Source organism: Periophthalmus magnuspinnatus, chromosome 22, assembly GCF_009829125.3.
Source record: "Periophthalmus magnuspinnatus isolate fPerMag1 chromosome 22, fPerMag1.2.pri, whole genome shotgun sequence".
Taxonomy (NCBI): Eukaryota; Metazoa; Chordata; class Actinopteri; order Gobiiformes; family Gobiidae; genus Periophthalmus; species Periophthalmus magnuspinnatus.
In genome coordinates, this window is record NC_047147.1 from 8,051,032 (window position 1) to 8,076,549 (window position 25,518).

Genomic DNA, 25,518 nt, shown 5'->3' on the forward strand with positions numbered 1-25,518 from the left:
CATTTCAGCACATTATGGCACCAAGAAGTTACATAATACTGTATTCACTTTAGCCAATTATATGCAGCAGACCTTGTCTAAATGACTCTCTTAAATCAATGGCTGTACTATATAACCTGTGTAAACTACATTTTGTTTTTCTTTTGCTGAAAGTTGACCCTGCATGCTTTCCCACAGCACAACCCGCTGAGTTGATTAATTACACTAGACTTATGTATCTTGGCTTGGTTTACACAGATGTGCAGTTCAACATATACTGAAATGTTACTGATATACATCCAAATTAAGGATCCTACACACTGTGCCAGTCACATAGTTCTGAGGACCACATCAACATCAGTTCTGTGATTTATAGAGGTAGCAGCACAGTGGCTCAAACTCCATAAAGCTTTGACTCAAAATGTAACACTGGTCTGGGATGAGAAGCCCAGATTAAATTAGTTAAATGATCAGTGTACATAGCCTACATAATGACCTCTAATTACAGACAGAAGAAAAACATTCATAAAGATAAAATATCAGACAAATGTCCAAGTTATTCTGGCTGAATGGGATTTGTGTGTGTCTATAAGTTGTTGTTTTTTCAGCATGGTGAATGTAAATATAATGTGCTTAAAGGTTACACAAGTTGTCTCCTTAAAAAACTCCTGAGGTGAACATAGATATTTTGTTCTGTCATAGATTTGATGGACGATGGGAATGTTATGTTTTTTCACAGAGTCGTAAAATGCCTCACAGCTGTAAACCTCATCCTGCAGATTTTGCCTTTAACCCTCAAACTTGTCTCAAATTACACTGGACCGTACACACTTCCACTTGACTGAACTTCCCCTGAACTAACCCGGCATCAGTGGAGTACTAACTAAACAAAAGCATAATTCACATGGATTCCTTGCTTTCCTACCGGGACCCAGCATCTCAGAAATCTCCTTAAGCAATCATAGACTTAAATAAAGAGTGGTTTAATCTCCTAGAGCCCTTAAAGATCCTATATTACGGAAATGTAACTCTTGTAAATTTTAAGCCACATTATAATGTTGTTACCTCATCAAAAACATACCCAGAGTGGTGTTTTGTTTCATTCACACATGTTTGAGTAACCCTGCTTTATTTGCCTGTCCTATTAGGCCAAAATGCTCTGTTCCACTTAGTGATGTCATGAAGGTGATTTTCAAGTTAACAGCTCCTTTTACCTTTTGTTCAGTAGAGATTGACAGTTCAAGGGCTGAAATCATCCAAATGATTTTATTGAAAGGTGTATGGAGTTTAAAAACACAGTGGAGCACTTCCTGTATTACCACATGACATCACAAGGTGAACGCTTTCCATTTCCACTTCCAGAGAAGAACACAGCCTAAATATGTGGGGTTTGTGTATTTAAGATGTGTGAATGAAACAAAACACAAATCCAGGTAGGTTTGTGATGAGGAAAAACATTATAATATAGATCATAGATAGAGTAATATTGGCCCTTTAAAATAGTAGAGCGGTCTGAATTTAAAGTTGATAATATCAGGAATGTAATGATATAACAGCGCCCCACTTCCATTTCCTGTTTACATTGCAACACTGAAGTATATATTAGCATAAGTACAGAATAACAATCCTATATTCAGCATAGTTTACATTATGTAACAGTAAAAATAACCAAACTGGTGGAGATAATTTGCAGATTTGAGTTATCCATATGAGACCAAAATTAGTAGAAACAAACAGGACGCTAAATCAGTGAATCCTTCTGTGCTGTTTCTATCCTGTCCAACTATAGCAAGCATGAACCCTATGGAGAGAGGAGATACCTGCCTGTCACAATAACCACTATATCGTCTTATCGTTCAATATATGACAGATGGAATGATACTTTTTTGGCGGTCAGTATTTATTGTGGGGACTTTTTCTTTGTACTAGTGGGGAACTTTTTGTTATTTTTTGAAATGCGTAAGATTCTTGTATTAGTTTATCTCTCAAATATTTGTTCCTGCAATGTGCACTTTGATCAGAAGAATACTTTTTCTTTTTGTTGTTTTTTTCTTTCTTTATCTTTATACAGGGGAACATAATGAGAACACTTGGGCTCTCTTTTTCATGGGTGCCCAGTTTAAAATGCAATACAAGCAGAAAAATAAACAAAACCGTACCGTATACAAGTCCATATAAAACATTAAAAACAGGTGTAGGTGTGTGTATAAAACAGATTATTAAATTTCGATTGTGCCACCAAGGTATCAAGTTTTGCTTTTCCTTGGAAGTGTTTTCAATTTTTGTGATGCAAAACAGCTAAAAGCCCACTTTCCCGTCTCAGTTTTGGTACAGCCAGTCCTTAGCCTCATGCAGACATGTGATCTGGTATTGAATGTTCCAGTGTCAATGATGAACAAGCAGGTGAGGTATTCTGGCAGTTTTTGAAGATACATTTCTTACGGTGCTGTTTTCTTCTAACAGAGAGTGATGGCCAACCCACTTTTTCATAGAGAAAACAGTGATGGGTTTCAAGTCTATCCCTTCCATTAAACATACTACAAATCTAATCACAATCTGCATACTACAAATCACAAGCCCTTATCCATAATCATCAGCATGGACATTTTTCAACAACAATGAGAAGTTTAAATCTCGTAAATTCATTGTAATTGATCGACTACCTTCAACTCTTTTTAAAAAACTTGCTGACTGGAGTAATGTTTGTGGTGTTCATCTTGCAGATTGTCCGCCTCTGGGTCTTGAGTCTTTGAGGGTCCATGACAGTCAGATAAGGGCGTCTTCATCTCTACGGACTGGTCTGGGGGCTCACAGGGGCAGACTTAATATACAGGTACATGTTAATTAGTCATCAAATACTGGATAAGACTAAATTTGGGTTGCTGACATATATCAAACAGGGATAGTCCAATATGATTTGTATTAGCTGATATCGATATTTGATGACTTCTTTTCTGTGAGCATGTCTCCTCTGAACAGATCTGACCTGTAAAATGGTCTGGTAGTACTGACGGCTATTCTCCGTGGAGCTAGATAAACTTAATGTCATGTTATGGGACATTTCAGCCAAAGAGATATGCAGGTGGTGGGCCTTCCACCAGAAAAGTAATATAGTATACCTTTAAATACAGTATTATCATTTTGCTTTTATTATTATTTTTCTAAATCACAACAGTCTCAGTTTAGCATGCCTGATACAGAGTAAAATTACCTTATTGCTGGTAACTTTTATTTTGAAAACTGTGAGACCAGGTTGGCAGTAGACCCACTTTCTTTCTCTGTACTTTTATATGGACTCCATTAGATTGACCATTAAACCAAGTATTGACCCAGTCTGTCAAATGCAGGGGCAGCACTTCTGTGTAATGTGTTCCCCATCCCCCCATCTGCATCTGAAAGCAATTATTTTACAATCAGGTCAAAATCTTGTGCAACACTTAAATGGTCAAACATCAGTAAAACATTTGGCTAACCAAAGTTTAAACCAGTGGATATATTGGGTTTAACAAAAAAATACAAAATGGACAAAGCAAGCACTAAACCAGAACTAAACCAAGGCTATACCACAGACTCATCCCAACCTATGATTCCAGAAGGACTAAATGAGGTTTAAATTGGGATTAAAAAAGAATTAAGTTACAACAAAGCACTAATATAGAACCCAGCATGGGTCTGGGAATGAACTGTGTCATACCAATGTTGAGCCAGGAGTGGTTTGCATGGATGCTTTGTGGTTGCAATACATTTTACAGCTGATTCAAGTCTCCTTTTTGTGGGTGTTCAGTCTGGTATTGAGGACGGAGACAGATATGATGGAGCTTGGTGCGCGAGACACAAAGACAAGAACCAGTGGCTGGAGGTGGATGCACTGCACCTCACTAAGTTCACTGGAGTCATTCTGCAAGGAAGAAACTCCATCTGGAGGTCAGGTAGTGCTATACACTGTATAACGCATTTGTATGAGCAATAATGTATTTATTCATGTAAAATTATATAATCAAATCTGACATCCAAAACAGCTCGATTCCATCCCGAGAAGACTGATGATTTGAAAGTGTTTTATATTTTGAATTAGGAAAGGTCCCCTCAAAATCCTTCAAATCTGGAAGGAATCATTTGCCGGAAACCCATGAATAAGGCATTCATAGGGCCAATATTAAATTATTAATAATATTTATTCATGTAAGCTTTGCACATGGCTCTAGGCAGCTAAACCAAATGTTTTTTTTTTTAAGGATAATGGGTTTGTTATCCCCTTCACTACAATCTGCACTGTCTGTAACTATACACATCTATTCAACAGTTTTATGGGATACTTTGTTTACTTTATTCTATTTGATTTACTAAGAACAATAAAGGTTTTGGCCTCTACTAAATAAACTAATACTAGTTGTAGCAATGTGATGTTTGCGCACACCATTTACTTGTATAGTGAAAATGTATTTAATACAATATATTTAAATGTATCTTTTTGTATTTAAGCAAGTATTGATAACTCATGTCATCTGCTTCTCCCCTTTTGCCCTTATACCTGCAGCTGGGACTTTGTTGAAACTTACAAAGTGCAATTGAGCAATGACTCTGTGAAGTGGCAAACCTGCATGAACGGCACTGAGGAGGCGGTAAGAACTGACCAGCATTTGTTCTATCACTGACAAATCCAAAACAATGTGCTTATTTTCATTTTTAAAATTCATACTCAAAAAATTGCCCAACCTTTTTCTTCAGATATTCATTGGAAACCAGCACACAGAGATCCCTGTTCTGGCCCTGCTCCCTGTCCCGACTGTGGCTCGTTACATCCGGATCAACCCTCAGACCTGGTACTCCAACGGGACCATCTGCCTCAGAGCTGAGATACTGGGCTGTCAGGTTCAGGGTGAGTATGACCAACGCAAACAGTTATAAGATCCATGTTAAGTTGAACAAGGCTATCACAAGGTACTGAAGCACCGTACTGATGTTTATGTTTACAAACTTTGTGTGTCAAAAAGTTAGTTTTTTGTAAAAAGTTTAGAACATGATAATTACAATGCTGAAACTGTTGGAAAAAATGATTGGCCATGCATTCAATAACCATTATAAATGTTGGACTTTATATCTGCTGAATAGTCTAGAATAACCATTTTTGCAAGTTTTTCCTGCTGACGACTGGAGGATTTGCTTGTGTCTAATGTGTCCGTGGTATAATGTGATATGTTGTCTGTATTTTATTTATTATCACCAATATCTCAAAACTACTTACATTTCAGATCCTTCAAACATCTACGCAGAAGAGGACAGTGACTATAAAGACAATCTGGATTTCAGACACCATAACTACAAAGATATGAGAACGGTGCGGATGAGTAACACTGACTAAGTGTCTTCTCCCTGAAGCTAATGCCTTGGTTTTTATTCAGAACCTTAATTTTTTAAAAGCACTATGTAACATTCTTGGTAGGGCATCCGAAACATACTGGTTCCCATTACATTATTACCTTATAGCTTTATTCCAATGTATGACATTTAAATGTTTTTACTGCTCAAAAATGTCGTAAAAGACATTCAATCTTACTGTGAGCGGGCTAGCCTCTCCTTTGGACTGACTTTTCAGAATAGTATCACTTGCTTGTCTCCATTAAACTATATGTTTAATATCACACTGTGGAACTTTCTGAGCAAAGCAACAACATCTCTATGGAGAAAATTACAAATGCTAGATCTTCCACCAAAAAAGTTACACAGTGCATCTTTTTTTTTTTGCATCTTTAAAGATTTGAGGCCTAGTTTTAGGCTTTATCTTTGGTTTAAAATGTTTTATTTTTATCACTAAAGCTCATGAAGTCGGTGCATGACGAGTGTCCAAACATCACTCGAATCTACACCATTGGGAGAAGTTACCAGGGTCTCAAACTGTACGTCATGGAGTTCTCTGATAATCCTGGAAAACATGAACTAGGTCAGTGAACTTTCAACTATATCTCCACCAGTATAAACAATGGGCAACTTCATGTTTTGGAAAGTTCGCTGAATACAAAGCAAAAGGGGACTTAAAGGGGACAAATTATGTAAAATTGATTTTTATGAGCTTTTAACCATGTTATTACAGTGTTTTGTCTTCTTTGCATGACTTATTAGTAGTATTTTAATAATAGTACACAGCTGAGAAAGCATGTGTTCTTTGCACTACAGATCTTAAAGTGTCTGGTTTTAAGTTGGGCCCCTGTTGTTTACACTGACATGTCTGTGCAGCCTCACAGGGAGGATGGAGTGTCTTACAAAAACAAAGCAGTTACAGCCAAAACCCTGAAAATAGACAAACTGTTCACATTTCCTTCAGTTATCAACCATAAAAAGGGAGGACTTTGATTAAAATGAAATACTTGGCTAATTATCCCAGATTATTTGGAAAAAAGGTTTTAGGGACAGTAACATGTTTTGGAACGTTTTAATGTTTTCCACAGACTGATTCCCTGTAAAAATGATTGTGAAAGTTTTTAGTATCAAAACTTCTTTTAATGAATAACTCACTCTGATACTAGATTTAGCATCGTTTAGTATCTTGTCATTGTTATTGACTTTTGACTAGTCTAGGTTCAAGATCCTCATAGTTTATCAGAAAAAGTTAGTATAGCTTAGCCTTATTTAATCATCTCAAATTAGTATTGCTGCATGGTTTCGTTATCTTATCAACCTTTCAGCTGCCTTGTTCCACCAGTTTATAAACATTTGCCATTGAGTGGTTTATGTTTTATTCCTGTCTTTGGGGGAAAGGTCTTTGTTGATTTTTCTTTCATCAGTTCCAACCAAATTCACAAACAGAGAATTGTGGCTTCAGCAGAATCTGTTGGATTTTCCTGCCAGTTCATTTGTCCATCTGCAAACACTTAACCGGGCAATGACAGCTGTTTTAAGTTACATTGACTTCTCAGTTACATATCATGGTCAGTTAAATAACACGCAATTTTCTGAACTCATGTATGTCTTGTCAGGATACAACCCCCTTTTGTTTAATTATCAAAATGTGTTTCTTTGATTTTTAGGATACTTTTTTCTATCATGGTTCATTTTTGTCTTCAGATTTCTTGTTCTTACATTTCATGATTTTGAAAAGTTAGCTTACAGGGCGTCTTTTTGCTCAGCAGTTTTTCAAATATCTCTTTGTTCTATCCCATCTTTCTTAGCCACTGCCCAATTAACTAAAGCTTAAAGGACAGAAATATACAGGATTGTGCCACTGTCCTCACTGGTTGAACAAAGATGTCATTATTGCAGATGGATCAATCAATACAGACAAACAATATATTACAGTATAGTGTATGCATTTATATTTTATGATTCTCTATGCAACTTTTATGATGAAGAGTGCGTCATCTGCTTGTCACTGCCCAAGTTACAGGTCAGATCTACGGAGCTGACCCTGCTAAGTGTAAGAATTATAGTTTTTCAGGGTGCCTCATAAACAACACCTGTAACTGAATAAATTGAATATGTATCAATTTAATTCCAATCTGTGGAACATTATAGGTAAAGCATTATCACCTCATTAGAAAAGCTACAAAGTGAACCTTTAACAACTCATTTATTATCCTTAATTCCTTTTTTGATGAGAAAGAATGTGGGGGAATTCATAATATAATTGGTATGAATCATAACTTTACAATACCTTTATTAAAAATATGTTTTAGATATATTTGATAATCAATTTTGTTTGTCATGTGTTTCTTGGCCTGGAGACATTAAGATATATTGCTTTAAACTTTTCCTACTGATTGTTTTGAGTAGCTGTCTGTCACATGACCCTCTGCACTTCGCTGTAATGCTTTGTCTGGACACTGAGTCCATCTAGATTCCTTCATGTGTGCTTTGGCTAAATGCTGACGTGGTGTTAAGTTTCCTCTTTGTGCTTTTGGCAGGTGAGCCGGAGTTCCGCTACGTGGCCGGGATGCACGGGAACGAGGCCCTGGGACGAGAGCTGGTCCTGAACCTGATGCAGTATTTGTGTCGGGAGTTTAAAAAGGGAAACCAGCGCATTGCAAGACTCATAACAGAGACGAGGATTCACCTGCTTCCGTCAATGAACCCCGACGGATATGAAGAGGCCTATAAGAAGGTGCGTAATGGACCACTACATTTCTTGAATATATTATTTTGATAGTAACATATCTTGACAACAATGAGATCTTTTGTTGTAGACTTGGGGATAAAATAAGGATTAACAACAAAGGTCTCAATAATATATTCCTACAATAGAAAGTGATAGATTTGATTACTAGGCTATTTGTACAGGTTACATACAAAAGAAAACAGCTCTTTATAAATCAGGAATAAAAAACCTGAACTGCAAAGCCACACCAAAGTTTTAGAAGTACTGTACTGTCATAAAAAACATGTAAGTGCAATAAAAAAATAAGGTGAATATAGTGCAAAATGCAGCTGATGAAGGTCTAAAGCACTTTGTCACCTTATGTTTTAACATGGACAGGTGATGTTTATGCATTTACACAAGTCTCCAGGGATTAACTGAAAGACACATGTATCCATTTAAAGTTTAATATCAATGTACTATGGTATATACTAAACCTTAGTTGGAGCTGATATTGTTTGTTATCTTTACAGGGCTCCGAGCTGGCAGGTTGGGCCGATGGTCGCTACAGTTACGAGGGAATCGACTTGAACCATAACTTTCCAGATCTGAACAACATCATGTGGAACGCTCAGGAACGGGCGCTGACAAAAGCCCAGGAAAAATCCAAAGTTCCCAACCACTACATCCCTATGCCCGAGTATTACACCAAAGAGGACGCCATGGTGGGGACATATAAAGCATCTGTATCTGTTTTGTTTCAAATATGTGAGAATTTTCTACATTATTCATCCTTAATAAACTGCTGGCTAGACTTCTGCAGAGTGCTAGGTTTAATGCTATCTTGGGGCTATCTATGATGACTAAGAACAAAGAATCTGACCCACATAAACTTCACAAGCTTAGTCATTTGTGAATATAAAAGATCAGTCATTGGTTGTGGCTGTTTTAAAAAGGTTCCAACATGTTTCCAGGAACCAAAAGGAAAAAAAAGTGCTTTGTCAGCTTTGGCCTGTACTCCGTTTAAGTTAAATAGATTATCTGAACTTAAAAGTAAAGATTTTCCATAGCAATTACAGTTACATAAATGAATGCTGCGGTTGCCAGCTACTGCATGACTGCATTTGACCTAAATCTTGTAGTCAAGTGTATGCTACTCCCAATAAGTAAACCCAGATAAAGCTAGTTTAAGCATGATTTAGACCTAGTTAAGTTGTGTAGATAGTGTGGTTCATGGACCAGATAATATAGTACAATGAATCTTTTTTTTTTGATTGAGAGATCATAGTTTTCTATACAGTTAAGTTTTTTTTCTTATATACATTCAACGTCAATTAAGATATAGGCCAAAATCAATTTTTATATAGCGCCTTTCCACCTTCAAGGCACTTGAAGCGATTTACATCAAGGAACCATTCACCCATTCCCACATACAGTCATAGCTAGGTAGGTTAAGTGCCTTGCCCAAAAACACAACTGGAATCGCACCACCAACCTTCAGATCAGATCAGTGGACAAACTACCAACTGAGCTGCTTCTGCCCATTGACAGTTTAAAAGAACTGGATCTCAGTTTGATTCAGTTTCAATAGATCAGCCCCAGTTTCCATACTTAGACATGGTTATAGTTCTGTGCTTCAGCTTATTTAGGTTTTAGTATTGATTTAAGTCTGGTTTAATCGCTATTTAATACTGTTCTAATTGCAATAATGCTAGTTTGGCTAATAATTCTAGTATAGGACAAGGTGTGACAAGTTTGAGAATCACTGCCGTAGCAATTTAATTAAAGATTCATTAAGATTTACGTAAACATTTCTTCAGGTTGCCCCTGAAACTCGAGCTGTGATAAATTGGATGGAGGAGATTCCGTTCGTGCTGAGTGCAAACCTTCATGGGGGCGAGCTGGTGGTCACTTACCCGTTCGACTGCACTCGGGACTGGGCGCCTCAGGAGGACACGCCCACCGCAGACAACGCCTTCTTCAGGTGGTTAGCTTCAGTCTACGCCTCCACAAACCTGGTCATGTCCAACCCTGACCGACGCGTGTGCCACTATGAGAACTTCCAACAGCACAACAACATCATAAACGGAGGAGCCTGGCACACTGTTCCTGGAAGTGAGTATGGGAGAAAAGAAAATATAATACGATACAGTTTACACTACATAAACTATTGATATCACAAACATCACTACTAACAGATGAAACCAGATAGTCTCTTAATCAATGCTTGAGGTTGGCTGATACGAGCAAAAATGTTACGGTATGCTATTTTTTTATTTGAATAGTGCACAACAATACATTAACAATACATATACATATACATATACACATACATATACATATACATATACATATACATATACATATACATATACATATACAACACAATACAAAACATTAACCAAGTCCTAGGAAAGATGCAGGTCCGAAGGTTATAGTGTGAATGATTTACACTTGCAGTCCCTGAGCAATTTGGTGTAACTACTGGAGAATACAGATTATTAATTTAAAAAAAAAAAAAACGAATCTCCTGATAGCAATCACCAGATCATATTTTACAATCCGTCAGAAATATACTGAGATCCAGTAAATGTCTTGGCTGAAGTTCAAGTATTGCACAAACACAACAAGGTGCAGGAAATATCACCTTATTCTCTTATTTGGATCTGACCAGAAGTGAAGAAGCAGCAAAATGTCTTCATTGACAGAATACAATTTTTCTTTTATCTTAATTGGAAGACTAAGTTTCTTTTTGGCAGTGTTCTAATTATTGAGGATAGAGTATTGAGGAACAAGAAAAACAGACTTGCTGTGTAGTGCTGTGAACTCTTAGTATTTAACCGACTGGTGCGATTTCTAAACTACTACTGTAATTGTTAATAGTGCTAATAGTTCAAACTTCGTTTTTGCTTTTCTGCAGGTATGAATGACTTCAGTTACCTTCACACAAACTGTTTTGAGGTGACAGTAGAGCTGTCGTGTGATAAGTTTCCTCACGCCTCTGAGCTGCCGATCGAGTGGGAGAACAACAAAGAGTCTCTGCTCGTCTACATGGAACAGGTCAGAAAATGCAGAATAAGATAATCAGTGTAACATTATATCAGTCATTATATCATTAACAAATGTTTTTTTTTAATAATATGTCTTATATTTTGGTTCTTTAGGTTCACAGAGGGATCAAAGGAGTGATCAGGGACAAACAGACCAGAAAAGGAATCCCAGACGCCATTATCAAAGTGGATGACCATGAACATGACATCAGATCAGGTAAAGTATTTTTCTGTAAATTATTTGAAGAAAGGTTTTTTAGCTGTCCAGTTGTCTGTTCCTAACAGTGTCCCCTAATGGCATTTTTTTTTAATTATGTAAATATATAGGAAGTGACTGAAGTCTTAAATTAAGCTGCTAAATGATGAATTATGCTTTTTAACTTTTTTTTTTAAACTTTACTAATTCTGCAAAGATGATACATGAAATTTGATGCTGTATCTAATTTACAGGATAGTACAGTATACAGTATATATAGTATAAAAATACATGGGATAAGCTTTATGGTAAAGTCTTTATACCTTTATACTATAAGAGAAGGAAAATGTATTATTTTTTTTACCTTAAAATAGAGATAAATGTTTTTGGAGAGAGATCTAATTGTGATTTACTAATACAAGAATACCATGCATTTCAGAACAGGTTTTACCTACTAATATAGAACTTTATTTGTTTTGTTTTTTTATTTTGGCAGGAGAGATTGTGTTACTTTAAATAATTTCAATATTTGTGCTTTTTGGTCCACCATCTGCTTGTTTCCATGGAGACGTTATTGCTTTGCCTGGAATGTCCTACACTATGGCATTAAACATATAATTTATTTAATTATGGGTGTTTTTATTGCACCTATCACCTCTCCACAGATATGACTTGGCAGCATCACCAAATTGAATACGATGCTGTGACACAATCCAGGCATAGCAGAATTATCCCCAAAGAATTATTCTAAATGTGCAATATTGTTAAAAAATATGAACTGCAATAAATAAATAACAGAATGAAACACTTAAGTAGTTAGTTTGTGTCTATAATTAGTGATAGAAGTTCATAATTCTTCTACAGCTCAAATCTTATCATATTGCAGAAAAAAACTAAATATTCTCACTAGTGCAAAGAAAAAGTATTCACAATAAATACTGACCCCCAAAAATAATAGTTCCATCTAACATGTACTGAACGATAAGTCGATATGGTATTCATCATGACAGGCCTAATTTCAGTTCATTTTACAGCCTTAACACTTATGTCCTTTGGTTTTCCAGCTGAAGGCGGAGACTACTGGCGGTTGTTAAATCCTGGTGAATATAAGATCGTTGTTTGGGCGGTTGGTTACTTTCCTTCCATGCGCCGCTGCACTGTCGGCATGGAGCCTCATCCCACTCTCTGCGACTTCACTTTAACCAAAACGCCTGCGGAGGTCCTAAAGCAGATCAGAGCCAAAAGTGGTAAGATTCCTCAAGACATCCAGCTCCGAGTGAGGGCTCTGAGGTTAAAGAAGCTACGCGCAAGCACCAAAGTCATCAACCAGAAGAGAGAGGGACCAAGGCTGAGGCAAAAGGCCCGAAAACTGAACAGGAAGGCCCGGGCCGCTGGGTTCTGGAGGGCTTAAGTGTGACGAGAGACTACTTGGACATATAAAGTGCCCTCCATAAATGTTGGCACTCTTGATAGAAGTTTGGTCATGCCTTAACTTAGGGTTGTTTTGGAGACTTGCTAACTTTCAAGTGCATATGACAGGTTTTCATGTTTTTCTAATTATTACTTTACTTGGTGGGCTAGTATTTGTGGTAAATATTTATCGTGACATCTGTTAAGTAGAAGTTTGTAAGAGAAAGTTGGGAAAAAGTTGAACATTGCAGGAAGTATTGATGACTTCAAAAAGGAATCTCCCTCTTCATTTTCTGTCAGTTTAAAAATTCATAAAAGAAATAAAGATGTAATTTGTTTGTAGTATGGTTGCTTGGTAACAGTAACATTACTTTTATCTCAACCAAGAAGTAAAATTACCATCTTTACAAAAAAAATGCAAACTATTGATACTGGAAACTAGGCAAGAGGTTTAGTAAAGGCATACATGTTTAGTTTTTAGTTAAATTGTCTAACCTGTTGTATGCACTTAAAGACCTCACTAATTTGTGCCAAACTGTAACTCCTGATGTATGTCTGGATACACAGATCGTCTTCCAGGCTACTTAACAGGTCCTAACTAATATTTCTTGCTTCTTGTCATCTAAGTTTTAATACTATTTTTTGCATGTCTCATTGTGAGCGTGGGTCCACTCCAAATTATAATCCCCAGCTATAAACTTTTTTATGATTGCTATCCAAACGAATAAATGAAAAAGTAACAGGTATGGACTTTTTAAGGGTAGAATAATGACTCTGGTGCCATGTTCTTCGTTTTACTGCTTCTGTGAAAACAGTGAAGAGTTAAGGATTTAAATGTCAGCAGGACTGATAATTGTACTTTGACAGTGTTTGACCTGGTCCAGCCAGACTGCAAAAGTTAAATAAATATTGTCACTATTTTCTGAATGTACAATGTACATTTGTGTCACAGTGTGTATTTGATAAATACATTAACACCTAATGCCTGAATTCATTCAAATGTCAATAAAATAAAAGTGAAATCATTTAGCTGTAAGTAATCATTAAAAAGATGTATTTTGAGGTATATCATGTAACTAGAGTATTATGTTGTGATAATGATAATAATGAAGTTAATTTGTGGCTATAAAATATTAACAAAAACATGAACATAACACGATAGCCATAATGTAAATAAATGTGTCAGGAGTATCATCTGTCAATTAATACTGCAAAAGAAGCCATCTTTTATTTCAGTGATAACTACCACAGGAAAAAACTCATGAGTTAATGCCGTAAAAAATGCAAAATAAGAGATATCAAGTAATGCAACACAAATTGTAGGGAAAACAGAGGACAGATAAAGTATATTTAGTGTGAAATACATTTGAGTTTACAGGGAATACTTTGTATTATAATTGTATTATAGTCGGAAAAGTTTAAGAAACTTCTCATCCAGCCAAAACAAAGCCAGGTTTCAGGATACATAAGAATGTCTTACATTTATATTGTACTTTACAAGTCTCTCAAAAAGCTACACCATAGTCATTACTTCACATCATACACACACAGCTGCCCTGTGGCAGAGTGACAGAAGTGTGGCTGTCATCTCAGTTACCAGTTACCAATTACCAGACTGGTGGGCCAATGTTTAAACCACTGTTGCCAATACATACTTTATGTTCCAATCTCACACCAGAACAACTGAAGGTGGATCATGCCTGGAAGGGACCTGGCATAAATCTCAAACTAGTCTGTGATCAGCTGCAAATATTTGCTTGTGTACTGAACATGTAGTGCATGTTGTACATTTTCTTCCATATTCTGATTTGTTGGTGTGCACCTCTTAAGGTATCATTTGTTTTTTTTGTTGTTTTTTTTATAAAGTGACATATTATTAACCCAAAATCCATGTTAAGATGGAAACATTCCCATCCAAAAAGTTCACAATAAAGATTTTAATTTACCTTCACAAAGCATTTGGCATCTAAAGTCTCAACAATAAGCACACATCAAGTTACATTAGAGAAAGTAGGCCCTCCACATAAGCTGCAGTGCATAGTAATCGTCCCTTTAAAAATACAGGCACCAATTTCCACACAAAATCCATATAACACACTCAAGCAATAAAATTAAGTCTAGGGAAGCAAATGATTCAATACAAAATGAAAATTGATGTCCAACACTGATGAACAAAATTGGACTAAACCTTTTTGGCAACAATTGCAAGTAAAAATTAAACAACTTTATCCATTATAAGAGACCAAAAGTTAAGTTTCTAAAATTTCATATATGCAATAGGTCAAAATAGACTGAAATATCAATTGGAGAAAAAGATGAAATTTATTCTTACAGTGATCATTCGTAGGATTCATAGTAAAGGTGTAGTATGTAACCTTTCTGTGGGAGGTCATGCCACCTGGTTGTCTCCATTAAGATATGATTGCTTTGCCTATAAAATTCCACACTACAGCATTAAAGTTATTCATCTCCATGGAGACCAGGCTAAGCTACAGGTCAGATCTGCGAGGCACGCCCCCTCCCATTAAGAATCCATGTGCTAAATAGATGCAAGATAGGAGTTTAATGCCACATTGTGGAACATTTAAACAAAGTAAAAACATCTCCATAGAGACATGAAGCTGGGAGAGCATCAACTAAAAAAGTTACATATTCCAACTTTAATATGAATCTATGGTTTGAGCCTTGATTATGTCTTGCTTTTGCAGAGGTTTTTATGTCAAGATGTGGTTCAAATCTGTGAACTATTTTAACTGTTAACTTGGTTTAAAACTTATTTAAATCTGTTTTTATGACGCAAAAAGTATCAAGTATTTTATAGCAAATCGTAGTATAGTTGACCAGGCTGCAGTATTGTTGGGTATTTGTTTATCCATTATAATTACCAGGTACAAGCATTTGACAAAAAAATGTGGTGGGGGGTTTGATAGAAGTCAAATAGCGCCCTCTATCGCAGCACCAGCTAAATCCTACAGAAACCAAACACTGTGCTACATATAGTGCCAGCAGTAATGTCATTAAAACCACTAAGAGTCCATAACATTGTCTTGTGGGAAGAAACAAAAGGCGATTTAAGGATAACTAGATCCGAGTAGGGGGTCAAAAGTTCAAAGCAGAAATGCAGCACCTATGAAAAAGGCATATTGTCACGCAAAAGCAATGCCTCCAGGTTTACAAGTTTACAATTTTAGTGTTTTTTTTAGTCCAAACAAGAGTCAGTCATACAAAAGTTATTAGTAGTACTGCTCTCAAGAACAATCCATTGTCATTGTCTTTGCATCTCAAAGTTTAACATGAAATCTTCTTTTATCAGGTCCATAGCACACTTTGTAAGACATTTTCTTCTTTTTTTTCCTATTCAGTTCAACAACTTTCCAAAAACATTGTCAATGCAGCTGCAGACCTGGGTTTAGAAGTAAAAATTTTAAGGCTTTCTTCAAGTGCAATGGGGATTTCTAAACGCATTACACAATACCCAAAACGCTATAGGTTTACAATAAATTCTTACTCATACCAAAGAGATTATGGTAGTACATTAGGAGTTCCTTAATCCATCCAAAAGGGTGGGTCCCAAGCATGTGTATGGTTTTTGTCTGTTGCAAATCTGGGAAAAAATTAGGATGTCATCTTGTCAAATTATAAGAGGCAAATTTTACTCTATTCTGCATTTTAGATGACATATAGATAACGTTCTATGGGCTGATAATATTTAATATACACGAGAGACTAAGGTGAATAAGATGACCTAAAATGAATATTGTTAAAATGCAGATACTGTTATAATATAGAACATTTTAAGGTCTTTAAGACATTTCTCATTAAAATACCTAATAATCAATAGGGAAAACTGGCTCTTGCCACATTCTGAATATGATACAAATAGATTCTTGATTCTGAAAACCACCAACGCAAATGTTACTGAATAAGGGGGACTGAATCCTATGCCAGAACAATATACAAATCACAGCACAATTGAAGACAAAGTATAATGTATCAAAAGCAATACTCCTACTCCCAGGTCTGCAGTGTTAGGCTTCCATGTTTCTTGTCCACAGCTAAAACTTGGGCTGATACAGAGCCACACGTCCACTGAGACAGCCCGAGGCCAGCTGACAGTGAGTGGGGGAGAACTTTGTGGTGAGGACAACGTCACTATGAGAATAAATGGACCGAATTTCCTTCAAGACGCTGGTTTGGACCGGGACACAGTCTGACAACTCCCCACAGCCCTCGTCAAAAGCCAGAAGTCTCACGCCGTACCCATAGGGGGAGCAGATGAGACGGCCATCTGGACTGAAACAGAGCTCCTTGATGTAGCCTCGTCCCACATTGGCCTCCTCGATGTAGTGGGTCAGACGCAGAGAGCAGCGTGGAGAAACCAGAGGGCGAGTGGGTGCCCCCTCCTGGAACTCATACACACACGTCCACTGAGGACAGAGAGGAGGACACATGTTAAAGACTGTGCAATGATATGATGAAGAAAGTGATACAGTAAATATAATAATATAAACATGTTATTAAGAAAGTATCCAATCTAATGTGGGTCATTGTGTAACTGTTTAGATGTAGTGATGTTTGATGGATTCTTTATATTTTTTAACTAATCATGGGTTTTAGCTTCAGCATTTTGAAGATGGTTTCCCATTCAAAACGTATAATATTTTGTTAATTGCTGTGGCAACAACCCTAATTTTCCATGGTTGTGAAAATTTTACCAACTAAAATAACAACAATTGTTGTCAAGTCTTAAGCATTTTCTAAAAAGCATTTATGCCAAACTAGAAGGATATTATGTCACTTCTTAGATTATTCTTCAGCGTGTACATGGGTACTCCTTTTCCATTGCCCATATAAGAACTTAGTAGAAACGGAATGTGTCAGTCCAAATCTTGCCTGTGTGCTCCCATCAAGTATACATTTCTTTCACAGGTTTGAGCTGTAATAGGCCAGTAATAAGTGACTAATTGGTTTATTTGAACTGTGCTACCTCTTGGTCGTCCATGTTGCTGGAGCAGCGGATGAGTGTGGCCCAGCCTTTGGGGTGGAGCTGGAGGGAGGTGATACAGTTCCCTCGGTCCCTCTCCCCAGGAATCTCTGGGGTCAAAACCTCCAGGCTGTTCCTCGGTGATAGACCTAAGACAGAACAGAGAAATCTATAAATACATTACATACATCATAATTATAAAAAAAATGGGGCTGATATCAAACCTTCTCTGTGTGGGTGGAGTTTACTGGAGTCATTTCCCTGGCGACTTCCAGCTGGACGAGATGCTGACGTGCCTCCATCTGTAAAATTAAAGTTAACACATCATTAGCACCCTTGTATCAAGCCAATGTAGAGAAAACACATATAATAAAAATATAATGTGCAAATGTTCATTAAATTACACATTTCTTTTAAGGGCATATTATAAGTAATACGTGAGATTAGTAATAATATTGTAATTAATAATGAGGCCTGAATACTTGAATCACTAAGGGAATTCAAATAATCGCCTGAAGTAAATTAAAATGTAACATTTATTTTGACCACATAAACCTAGATTCAGACTAACCGGAGCTGAGTGGTGTCCTCCTGGCCCGGAGCATGCGGTAGCTGCCCACCTCCAGAGACTGAGTAAGGTCGAGGTCGTGGAGGATCAGCAGATATCCGGACGAGGTGGAGATCAGCATCTTTGAACAGTCCGGGGTCAAACGCATTCGCATCAGGTACCGCGTGTGGAAGAACTTCTTATGAGGGCAGCCATCTTCTGTGAACCTGAGCAGAAAGGGAATGGTTTATACATTTTACACAAGTTGGGCTTTGCACAAAAGAACTATTGAAAGATATATTTTTTTTAGATTATTTTCCATTTATCCGTTTTTCCCTCAGAGAATGTACAGTAAAAGAATCACTTTGTGTAAAAATAAGGCCACTTGCACTTTCTGCAGCTAATAATAAAGCTTATCTTTTGTAAACCCAAAAGTTTGAGCAATTTGCATTTTGTTAGAAAACACTGTTCTATAAACAGAACAAATCTTTCATACATTTCTCCCCTTTACACCTAATTCATGGTGAACAAAACACCAGAAGCAGGTCCACAAACCTGTTAGTGTCCCAGGTGATGACATTGCCGTCAAAGCCAGAGGTGACGAGGAGGCGAGTGTTTGTGTCATACTCGATATTTTTCACCCAGCTGGCATGGCCGTGCAAAGAGCAAACCTTCGAATTCAGTTTACGAAGGTCCCATAATGCAATTGTGGTGTCATCGGAGCAGGTGGCAAACAGGCGATTGTCCAAAAACCTACAAGGGCACGTGCAATTTAGACTGAGCGGGCAAGAATAACAATTAGGAATAATATTACAACCACCTGACTAATAGGCTGCACCATAAACAACAAACTAATGCACTGCTATGACCAGGTCAAGGTAAAGATTGTGCAAAAATCATACTTTGAAAGGTTGAAATGGGCAAAATAAAAACTCTGATCCCAGTACTTGTTAGAAACAAATTTACTTTAGCTCTAATAATCTTTTTTTGGCTACAATCTTATCAGATGCACATCTCTCTAAAGTGGAAAACATATCTTCTCAAATATCCTTATCTCACTCAGATTGAAATCCATCTTTCACCTCAAAATAACAAAATTTCGTGCAATGCCAGTTAATTAGGCAAAGGTCTGCACTACTTTGTGACTTTTATGAGCCACCATGTCTGTTCTGATACAGGTAGACCATTTGCACTGATCCACTGGTCTACACCCATCGTGAGACACCTGGTCCCAGGCTATAGACTTTGTCAAGTAATTTGTGTGCTTTATTTGAGTTTTTATATATTCTGTATCTATATCCTCACATTCATAATTTAAGTCAATCAGTTGCATGCATATGTTCTTGAAAACATCCATATGTTCAGATGTCAAACCTTATGTTGTTGACACAGTCTTCGTGAGCCTCCGTCAGTGTTTTGATGTGTCGAGACGAGATCGGATCAAACAGCAACACCTCAGTCTGCTCACAGGCCACAGTCAGCACCGATCTGCAAAACACCAAACATTTTTAATATTGTTATTGTTGTCATCTCAATATCTGCCAAATAAACCCACATATAGAAAGAAACCAATCTATTTCAAGATGCTTATAAACTTTTAAAGGGCCACTGTGTCACTTCTAGTGGAGGGTCTGCCACATGTTGTCTTGTCTCCTTGGAAATGTTATTTATTTGCCAAAAATGTTCCACGATATCAGGTCAAGTTACTGGTCAGGTCTGTGGAAAAATGCCCCTGCTTGTATAGTAAGAATGCATTTTGATTAAGAATTCAACATATTTGTTTAGCTTTATAAACACACATAATGGTATGAATGCAAGCTAAACAAATTTCATTTTCTATAAAGCATTCCAGGAACAGCAAAAATATCACCAAGAAGACAAGCAAAAGTTAAATAGTGCAACTTTTAACCGTTTTGAGGGACTCACAATAGACAAAAAGTTATACAGAATAACCTTATAGGACCTAAAGAGGAATGGAAGGAGAAAATCTTTTAAAAGTGCTGACAGGAGGATAACTTATGCTAAACTTTAGTTGGGTTTCAGCAAAGTGGGTCCTGAACTGCCCGGGGTGCCTCTCTAATGTTTTCCAGACTTAGCCCAGTCAGTTAATGCTGCATTTACCCCACAGCATGGTACCTCTTCAGTCTCACACCATTTATTCTGTTCTTCCTAAACTTTTTCAAAATAAGATGCAGCAATTCTCATGTTTTACCATTTATACAGCTACATATATTGTGTAGTATGGCAAAAAATAGCTCAACACATTGTATTACACCTTAGGACACCGACCAATACCTGCTTTCGATTCACACCATCCACTGCTGTACAAACTCTGGTGTATTTGAACATTACAAAACAAGGCTCAAGTGATTCCAACAAGCACAGAGGGGAGAGTGAAAAAGGAACTACATGTACAGAAAGCCCTCTCTGGATATCCAAATTGGGCCTTAAATAGATCTAAGAAAGCTAAAAAAAAAAAAAAAACAGGACAGAGAATCAGAACCTATGAGAAAAGATGGAACTGTTCCCTTCACACCTAGTGTGTCTGAAAAGCTTCAGATGATTTTCAGATAGCATGAAATCCCAGGCTATTTCAAACCTACAAACACATTAAGACAGAAACTAGTTCACCTTAAGGACAAAACCACGAGTCACAAGCAAAGCAAAGTGGTCTACTCCATTCATTGTACTAAGGACTGCAGTGAGCATTATATTGGAGAAACAAAACAGCCACTTCATAAGAGAATGTACCAACACAGTCGTAAGAGCAGCTCGGGACCCCAGTCTCGGCACATCTCCATCTCTGTACAAAGGTACAGATTTTAGCCAAAGAAAATAAATGGTTTGAGAGGGGAGTTAAAGAGACATTTTTTATTAAAAAGACGATCCATCTTTGAACAGGAATAGGGGGCTTAGACATTATTTATCTCCTATTTATAACTCAATCCTCAGACCTAAATCAAAACAAGGAAAACAATAGTGATAGCCAGTATGCTAATAGGTGTGAGAGCACCATTAGGAGACTGAACAATTATGCAAAATATGACTCAGGGACAGTTCACACTTAGCTCAACAGATGTAGCTAACAAACTGAAACTGTAAACACATACGTGTGTTAGTTTCAGTGTAGTCAGCTCCTCCCTTCAGATAGATACAACGCAATGTCCACCAGCAATTTGACCAGAACTGAAGTTTGACTTGGATAAGCAGCAAAACGTCTTCACTCTAAAACTTGTTCCCAGTTGATAGAACTGAATTTTTCTTTGCTGTAATAGAATGTCATTTTCAACATTAAATCAGTACTTTTTTTTACATTCCCATGTGGCCTTATATCTGTGTAATCCCTCAGTCATCCAGGTAGGTTCCATAGTGGTCCATAAGCATATACTTGTCTATTTCGTTTCTGTCCTGTGAAAGTGACTTTTTTTAGTTTCAATACCTGCTCAAATAAGTATCTAGTTTCAGTACTCATTTAGCGATTAGTATTTGATTTTCAATACTTTGGACAACCATAGACCAAGCAACAGTGAAATTCTTAATTTTGCATGGTGTAATGGATAAAGACTTGTCTGGCATATGACCAGATAAAATCCAAAACTGTCGGGTCAGTTTTGGAGCATAGATTGAAATGAAATAACTTAATAATCCATTTTAATTCTTACAATCATAATGTAAACTGTATGATTTAAAAACACTTTTATTTATTAACCAAAATATTGTGACAACACTGCCAATGAGTAAATCAATCATTTATGCTTTCTATATGAGACTTCAGCGTGGCTATAGTCTCAACACAAACACCATTTAATTGTAGTCATTATGCTAAAATTAACTTATCTTAATTTAGATGATCCAAGTTTAAACAGATGCTAAAGAGGCTGCTATGGTTACAATATAAACAGGACTGAGACATATGGTACTAGTGCTGTGAGTGGATAGACTGGCTTTGAACTAGACTGTCCAGAGCTTGACCTGGTTCAAGGAGGATTTAGTTCACAAACCTGCAGCCGTCTGGTGCTGTGCTGCTGTAGACTTTACAGGTGTGGACACTGAGACAACAATAACTGACACCATTGTTTAAATACAGTTGAAAGTGCAAACTATTCTAGACAAGCAATGTTATTGTGCATTATGCTTATGTTTATTTTGTTTTTTAGTTGGTGTACTTATACCAAGAGCCTATTATGTTAAAATACCATATCTTTAGTAATAAATGATTTTTTTACTAAACATTCAAAATTACTCATCACCTAATGTTAATCTGGAGTCTGGAATGTATTCACGGTTGTGAAAAATCCTGTGTTGGCCCAAATTGATTTTAGAATTCAAGTTTGAGTTTTGTTTACTTAAGGTTATCATTTTTCTCCTAATCTTCTTCCCCAATTATTAGTAAAGTAGGAACTTCATTGCACCACATCTTTGCATCTAACATTTACAATGGTCGTAAATGCAAAAGAAAATTCAATTCTTTCAACTGGACAAAAGTTTTAGAGTGAAGAATTTGCTGTTCATCAAAGTGACTTCTTCAGTTCTGGTCAGGCTGCTGGTGGACACTGCCTTGACTCTAATTCAATAGACCAGGCTTATAAACTGTAAAACTCTAAAACTGTAAACAAATAGGTGTGTTGATTCCAATGTAGACAGTTCCTCCCTTCAAATAGATCGAAGGCTGTGTCCACCAACAATCTGACCAGACCAGTCCCAACTGAAGAAACCATTGGCATGAGCAGCAAAACGTCTTCACTCTAAAACATTTGTCCAGTTAAGTGAATATGAATTTTCTTTTTTTATGGATCGTTCCTTTGTGACTGAGGGATTACAGACAATAGCATTAATGACACTTGTGACCTATTACCTCATATTAAAATAAGGTTAAATATACTTTTTTCCCAATAATAATGATTTTCCTATGTTGTCATCACCCAAACACAATCATAGGCCCCCTTTAGGCCCATTTACACTGTCCACATACAATACCATTCTAATTTTGTACATAAATGGACCATAAAATTTGTTCTGAATGCTGAAAGCTTAATTAAACCCACAAGTTGATGTTACTATGTGCTTTATATCAAACTAATATAATGCACAAAGTTATATACACTGAAAGAGAAATCCAAAGGGTCAAGTGGAGGCTAAGTAAAGTAATACTCTGCCCAAGGTCCAGTCTTACCCGTCCGGGGAGTACTCCAAGTTGAACACCGCTCCGTGCGTCTGGGTGCTGAGGTTTACAGACTCCGACGCGGGGTTCATGGAGCAGTACAGACTTGTCATCGTCTTGAAATTGTCCCGTGCGGGGTCCACAAACACCCCTCGCCTAATAGTCCTACTCTGGAGCCACGAAAACAGGCTGTTCCCCCTGTAGCCACCTCCACCACTGCTGCCGCCGCTCCCCGTCTGCTGCTGTGTGTCTTCCCGCTTGCACCGCTCCTCCCGGGACAGCTCTCCCCGCTCCCCGCCGCTGCTTCTCGGAGGTGAAGACGAAACTCCGCGTACAATACCATCATCGTCGTCGTCCGAGTCGTCGATATCGGGGTCTTCTTTGTCGCTGCTGCCGCCACCGTCCTGGGGCCTGTCCTGGTTCTCGTCCACGTCCTCGCTGCTGTCGCTTTGGTGCTCCGAGCTCATTGTAGTTTAGCCGTTGCGCGCCCAAACAGCCACCCTTTAACGAGGCAACACATCCGAGGGGACTACCGGCGAATAAAGCATGGACCTGAGGTGGTGTACCGGAGTTTTGACGGTGTACAGCGGTGGATCAGCGCTGCAGAGGTTACATTTTGTTGTCAGACTTGGCAGACAGACTCAGCAGTCGCGCGTAAAGCTCTCCGGATTATCAGGAACTAAACCGGAAATGGGAATCGACCCTTCAAAATAAAACGCATTTATTCGAACAACAGATTTAGCACATTAAAGTCTATTTTTGTGTCTGTATAATATGTTGTAAGAGTATATTCATCGACAAATCTGCATTTAGTTTGGCATGCGAACAATTAAAAAAAAAATTAACGTTATACACTAAAGTAGAAGAATTAGATGAAATTATCCATACGTTTTAACATGAAAAGTTGTCGGAAAGTCATTTGTATCATTATAACATTTTTTTCTTTTTTTCCCCATTAAAAACAAAATAAAATTAAATGACGAAGTTCCGCTTCCCCAGTCACGTGGATTCTGTAGTTCATTTGTGCGTTTCTGCCACCTGCTGGACAAATAGGGTTTTACAATATTTGTGATTTTATTTTCAGTCAAATGACTTATCAGTATGTCATATCAGGCTGCGGCCATAAAGCATGCCAGACCTAATTTATAGTTTGCTTTTTAGGCACAGTAACATCAGGCTGCCTTATTCACAAAGTCTGATTTGAATAGCCTATAATAACTACTGTTTACATAATATTGTTGGCTACAACTTTTATACAGGTCCAAGTGTAGCCTATACTTATAGCCAGCTGTACACTTTATATTCTTTACATCCAGCCGTAGTTATTGATGGTTTTCATAATTCAAAACCATCAACAACTACAGATTTTCATAATTCAAAACTGGGTTGGAGTGGTTAGTGTAAGTAAAACTGTGAAAAGAGCGTGTAACATTGTCTATTCTCGACTCACTTGTGGATCATTATAATCTGAGGGGCTTGTGTTAGTATTTTATGTGCATTTTCAAGCACGGTTTTCTGTATTTTAACTAAACAAATACAGAATATGTGCCTCTCTTTACTGTTGGCGGATATCAAATTGGTCAAAAACAGGGACACCTGGGGCATTTCTTGTATAAAATTGGGACCAATCAATGGTTTTGAATAAATCTGCTGGGACAGTGGACTCAAAACTGGGACTGGTAAATAGAGACATCTGGTCACCCTAGTCACTGTTGAGAGGCATGGTCGGTCTACTGTTTCCGAAGTACAGTATAACCTGTATTTACATTTTGCAGGGTCCCAATGACAGACATGGCTCCCTGTGTATTCAAATTAGGATGACATGCCAGGACAAACACACGGATGTCCCCAGGCACCTGAATTTGAGATATAATCATAGCTGTGTTGCAGTTTGCCTCAGCCCCACTGCCCGTGATGCTCTGCCAAGTTTTCAGTGGTTAAGACGATTATTAGGCTTATCTTATGGTTTTCTTTGCCATAGCAGCGCACCTGTCAAGGAGAAGTCATTCCTACTCTCACTTAAGTCGCTGTATGTTCATTTTAAACCAGTGTTCAGATTATAGCTGTGATATATTGTGATAGGTCTACATGTATTCATTCATCTATAGTTCAGGTTTGGTATA

The 25,518-nt window shown here is 37.4% G+C and overlaps 2 protein-coding genes across 3 annotated transcripts in view; one reads left to right on the forward strand and one right to left on the reverse strand.

Moving 5' to 3' along the window:
* The window catches only part of LOC117390885 (probable carboxypeptidase X1), a 102,183-nt gene extending 88,542 nt beyond the window's left edge, over positions 1 to 13,641 (forward strand). The window contains exons 2-13 of one of the 2 annotated variants that reach the window (XM_033988692.2): positions 2,703 to 2,812; positions 3,764 to 3,903; positions 4,517 to 4,601; positions 4,708 to 4,858; positions 5,232 to 5,317; positions 5,797 to 5,920; positions 7,878 to 8,074; positions 8,581 to 8,772; positions 9,868 to 10,162; positions 10,968 to 11,107; positions 11,212 to 11,314; positions 12,358 to 13,641. In XM_033988692.2, coding sequence (XP_033844583.2) covers positions 2,703 to 2,812; positions 3,764 to 3,903; positions 4,517 to 4,601; positions 4,708 to 4,858; positions 5,232 to 5,317; positions 5,797 to 5,920; positions 7,878 to 8,074; positions 8,581 to 8,772; positions 9,868 to 10,162; positions 10,968 to 11,107; positions 11,212 to 11,314; positions 12,358 to 12,704 — 1,970 coding nt within the window. In that variant the 3' untranslated portion in view covers positions 12,705 to 13,641. Of the gene's footprint in view, positions 1 to 2,702; positions 2,813 to 3,760; positions 3,904 to 4,516; positions 4,602 to 4,707; positions 4,859 to 5,231; positions 5,318 to 5,796; positions 5,921 to 7,877; positions 8,075 to 8,580; positions 8,773 to 9,867; positions 10,163 to 10,967; positions 11,108 to 11,211; positions 11,315 to 12,357 lie in introns of both variants that reach the window. The other variant, XM_055231072.1, reaches the window with a different exon arrangement.
* Positions 13,642 to 14,625: 984 nt separating this feature from the next.
* On the reverse strand, positions 14,626 to 24,079 carry wdr32 (WD repeat domain 32). The gene is made up of 7 exons (XM_033988229.2): positions 23,408 to 24,079; positions 19,609 to 19,722; positions 18,790 to 18,987; positions 18,259 to 18,461; positions 17,912 to 17,989; positions 17,691 to 17,836; positions 14,626 to 17,130 (listed from the first exon to the last, which is right to left on the reverse strand). The coding sequence occupies exons 1-7, from the start codon at positions 23,860 to 23,862 to the stop codon at positions 16,759 to 16,761; spliced, it is 1,566 nt and encodes a 521-aa protein (XP_033844120.1). The 5' UTR covers positions 23,863 to 24,079; the 3' UTR covers positions 14,626 to 16,758.
* Between the last annotated feature and the right edge of the window lie 1,439 nt (positions 24,080 to 25,518).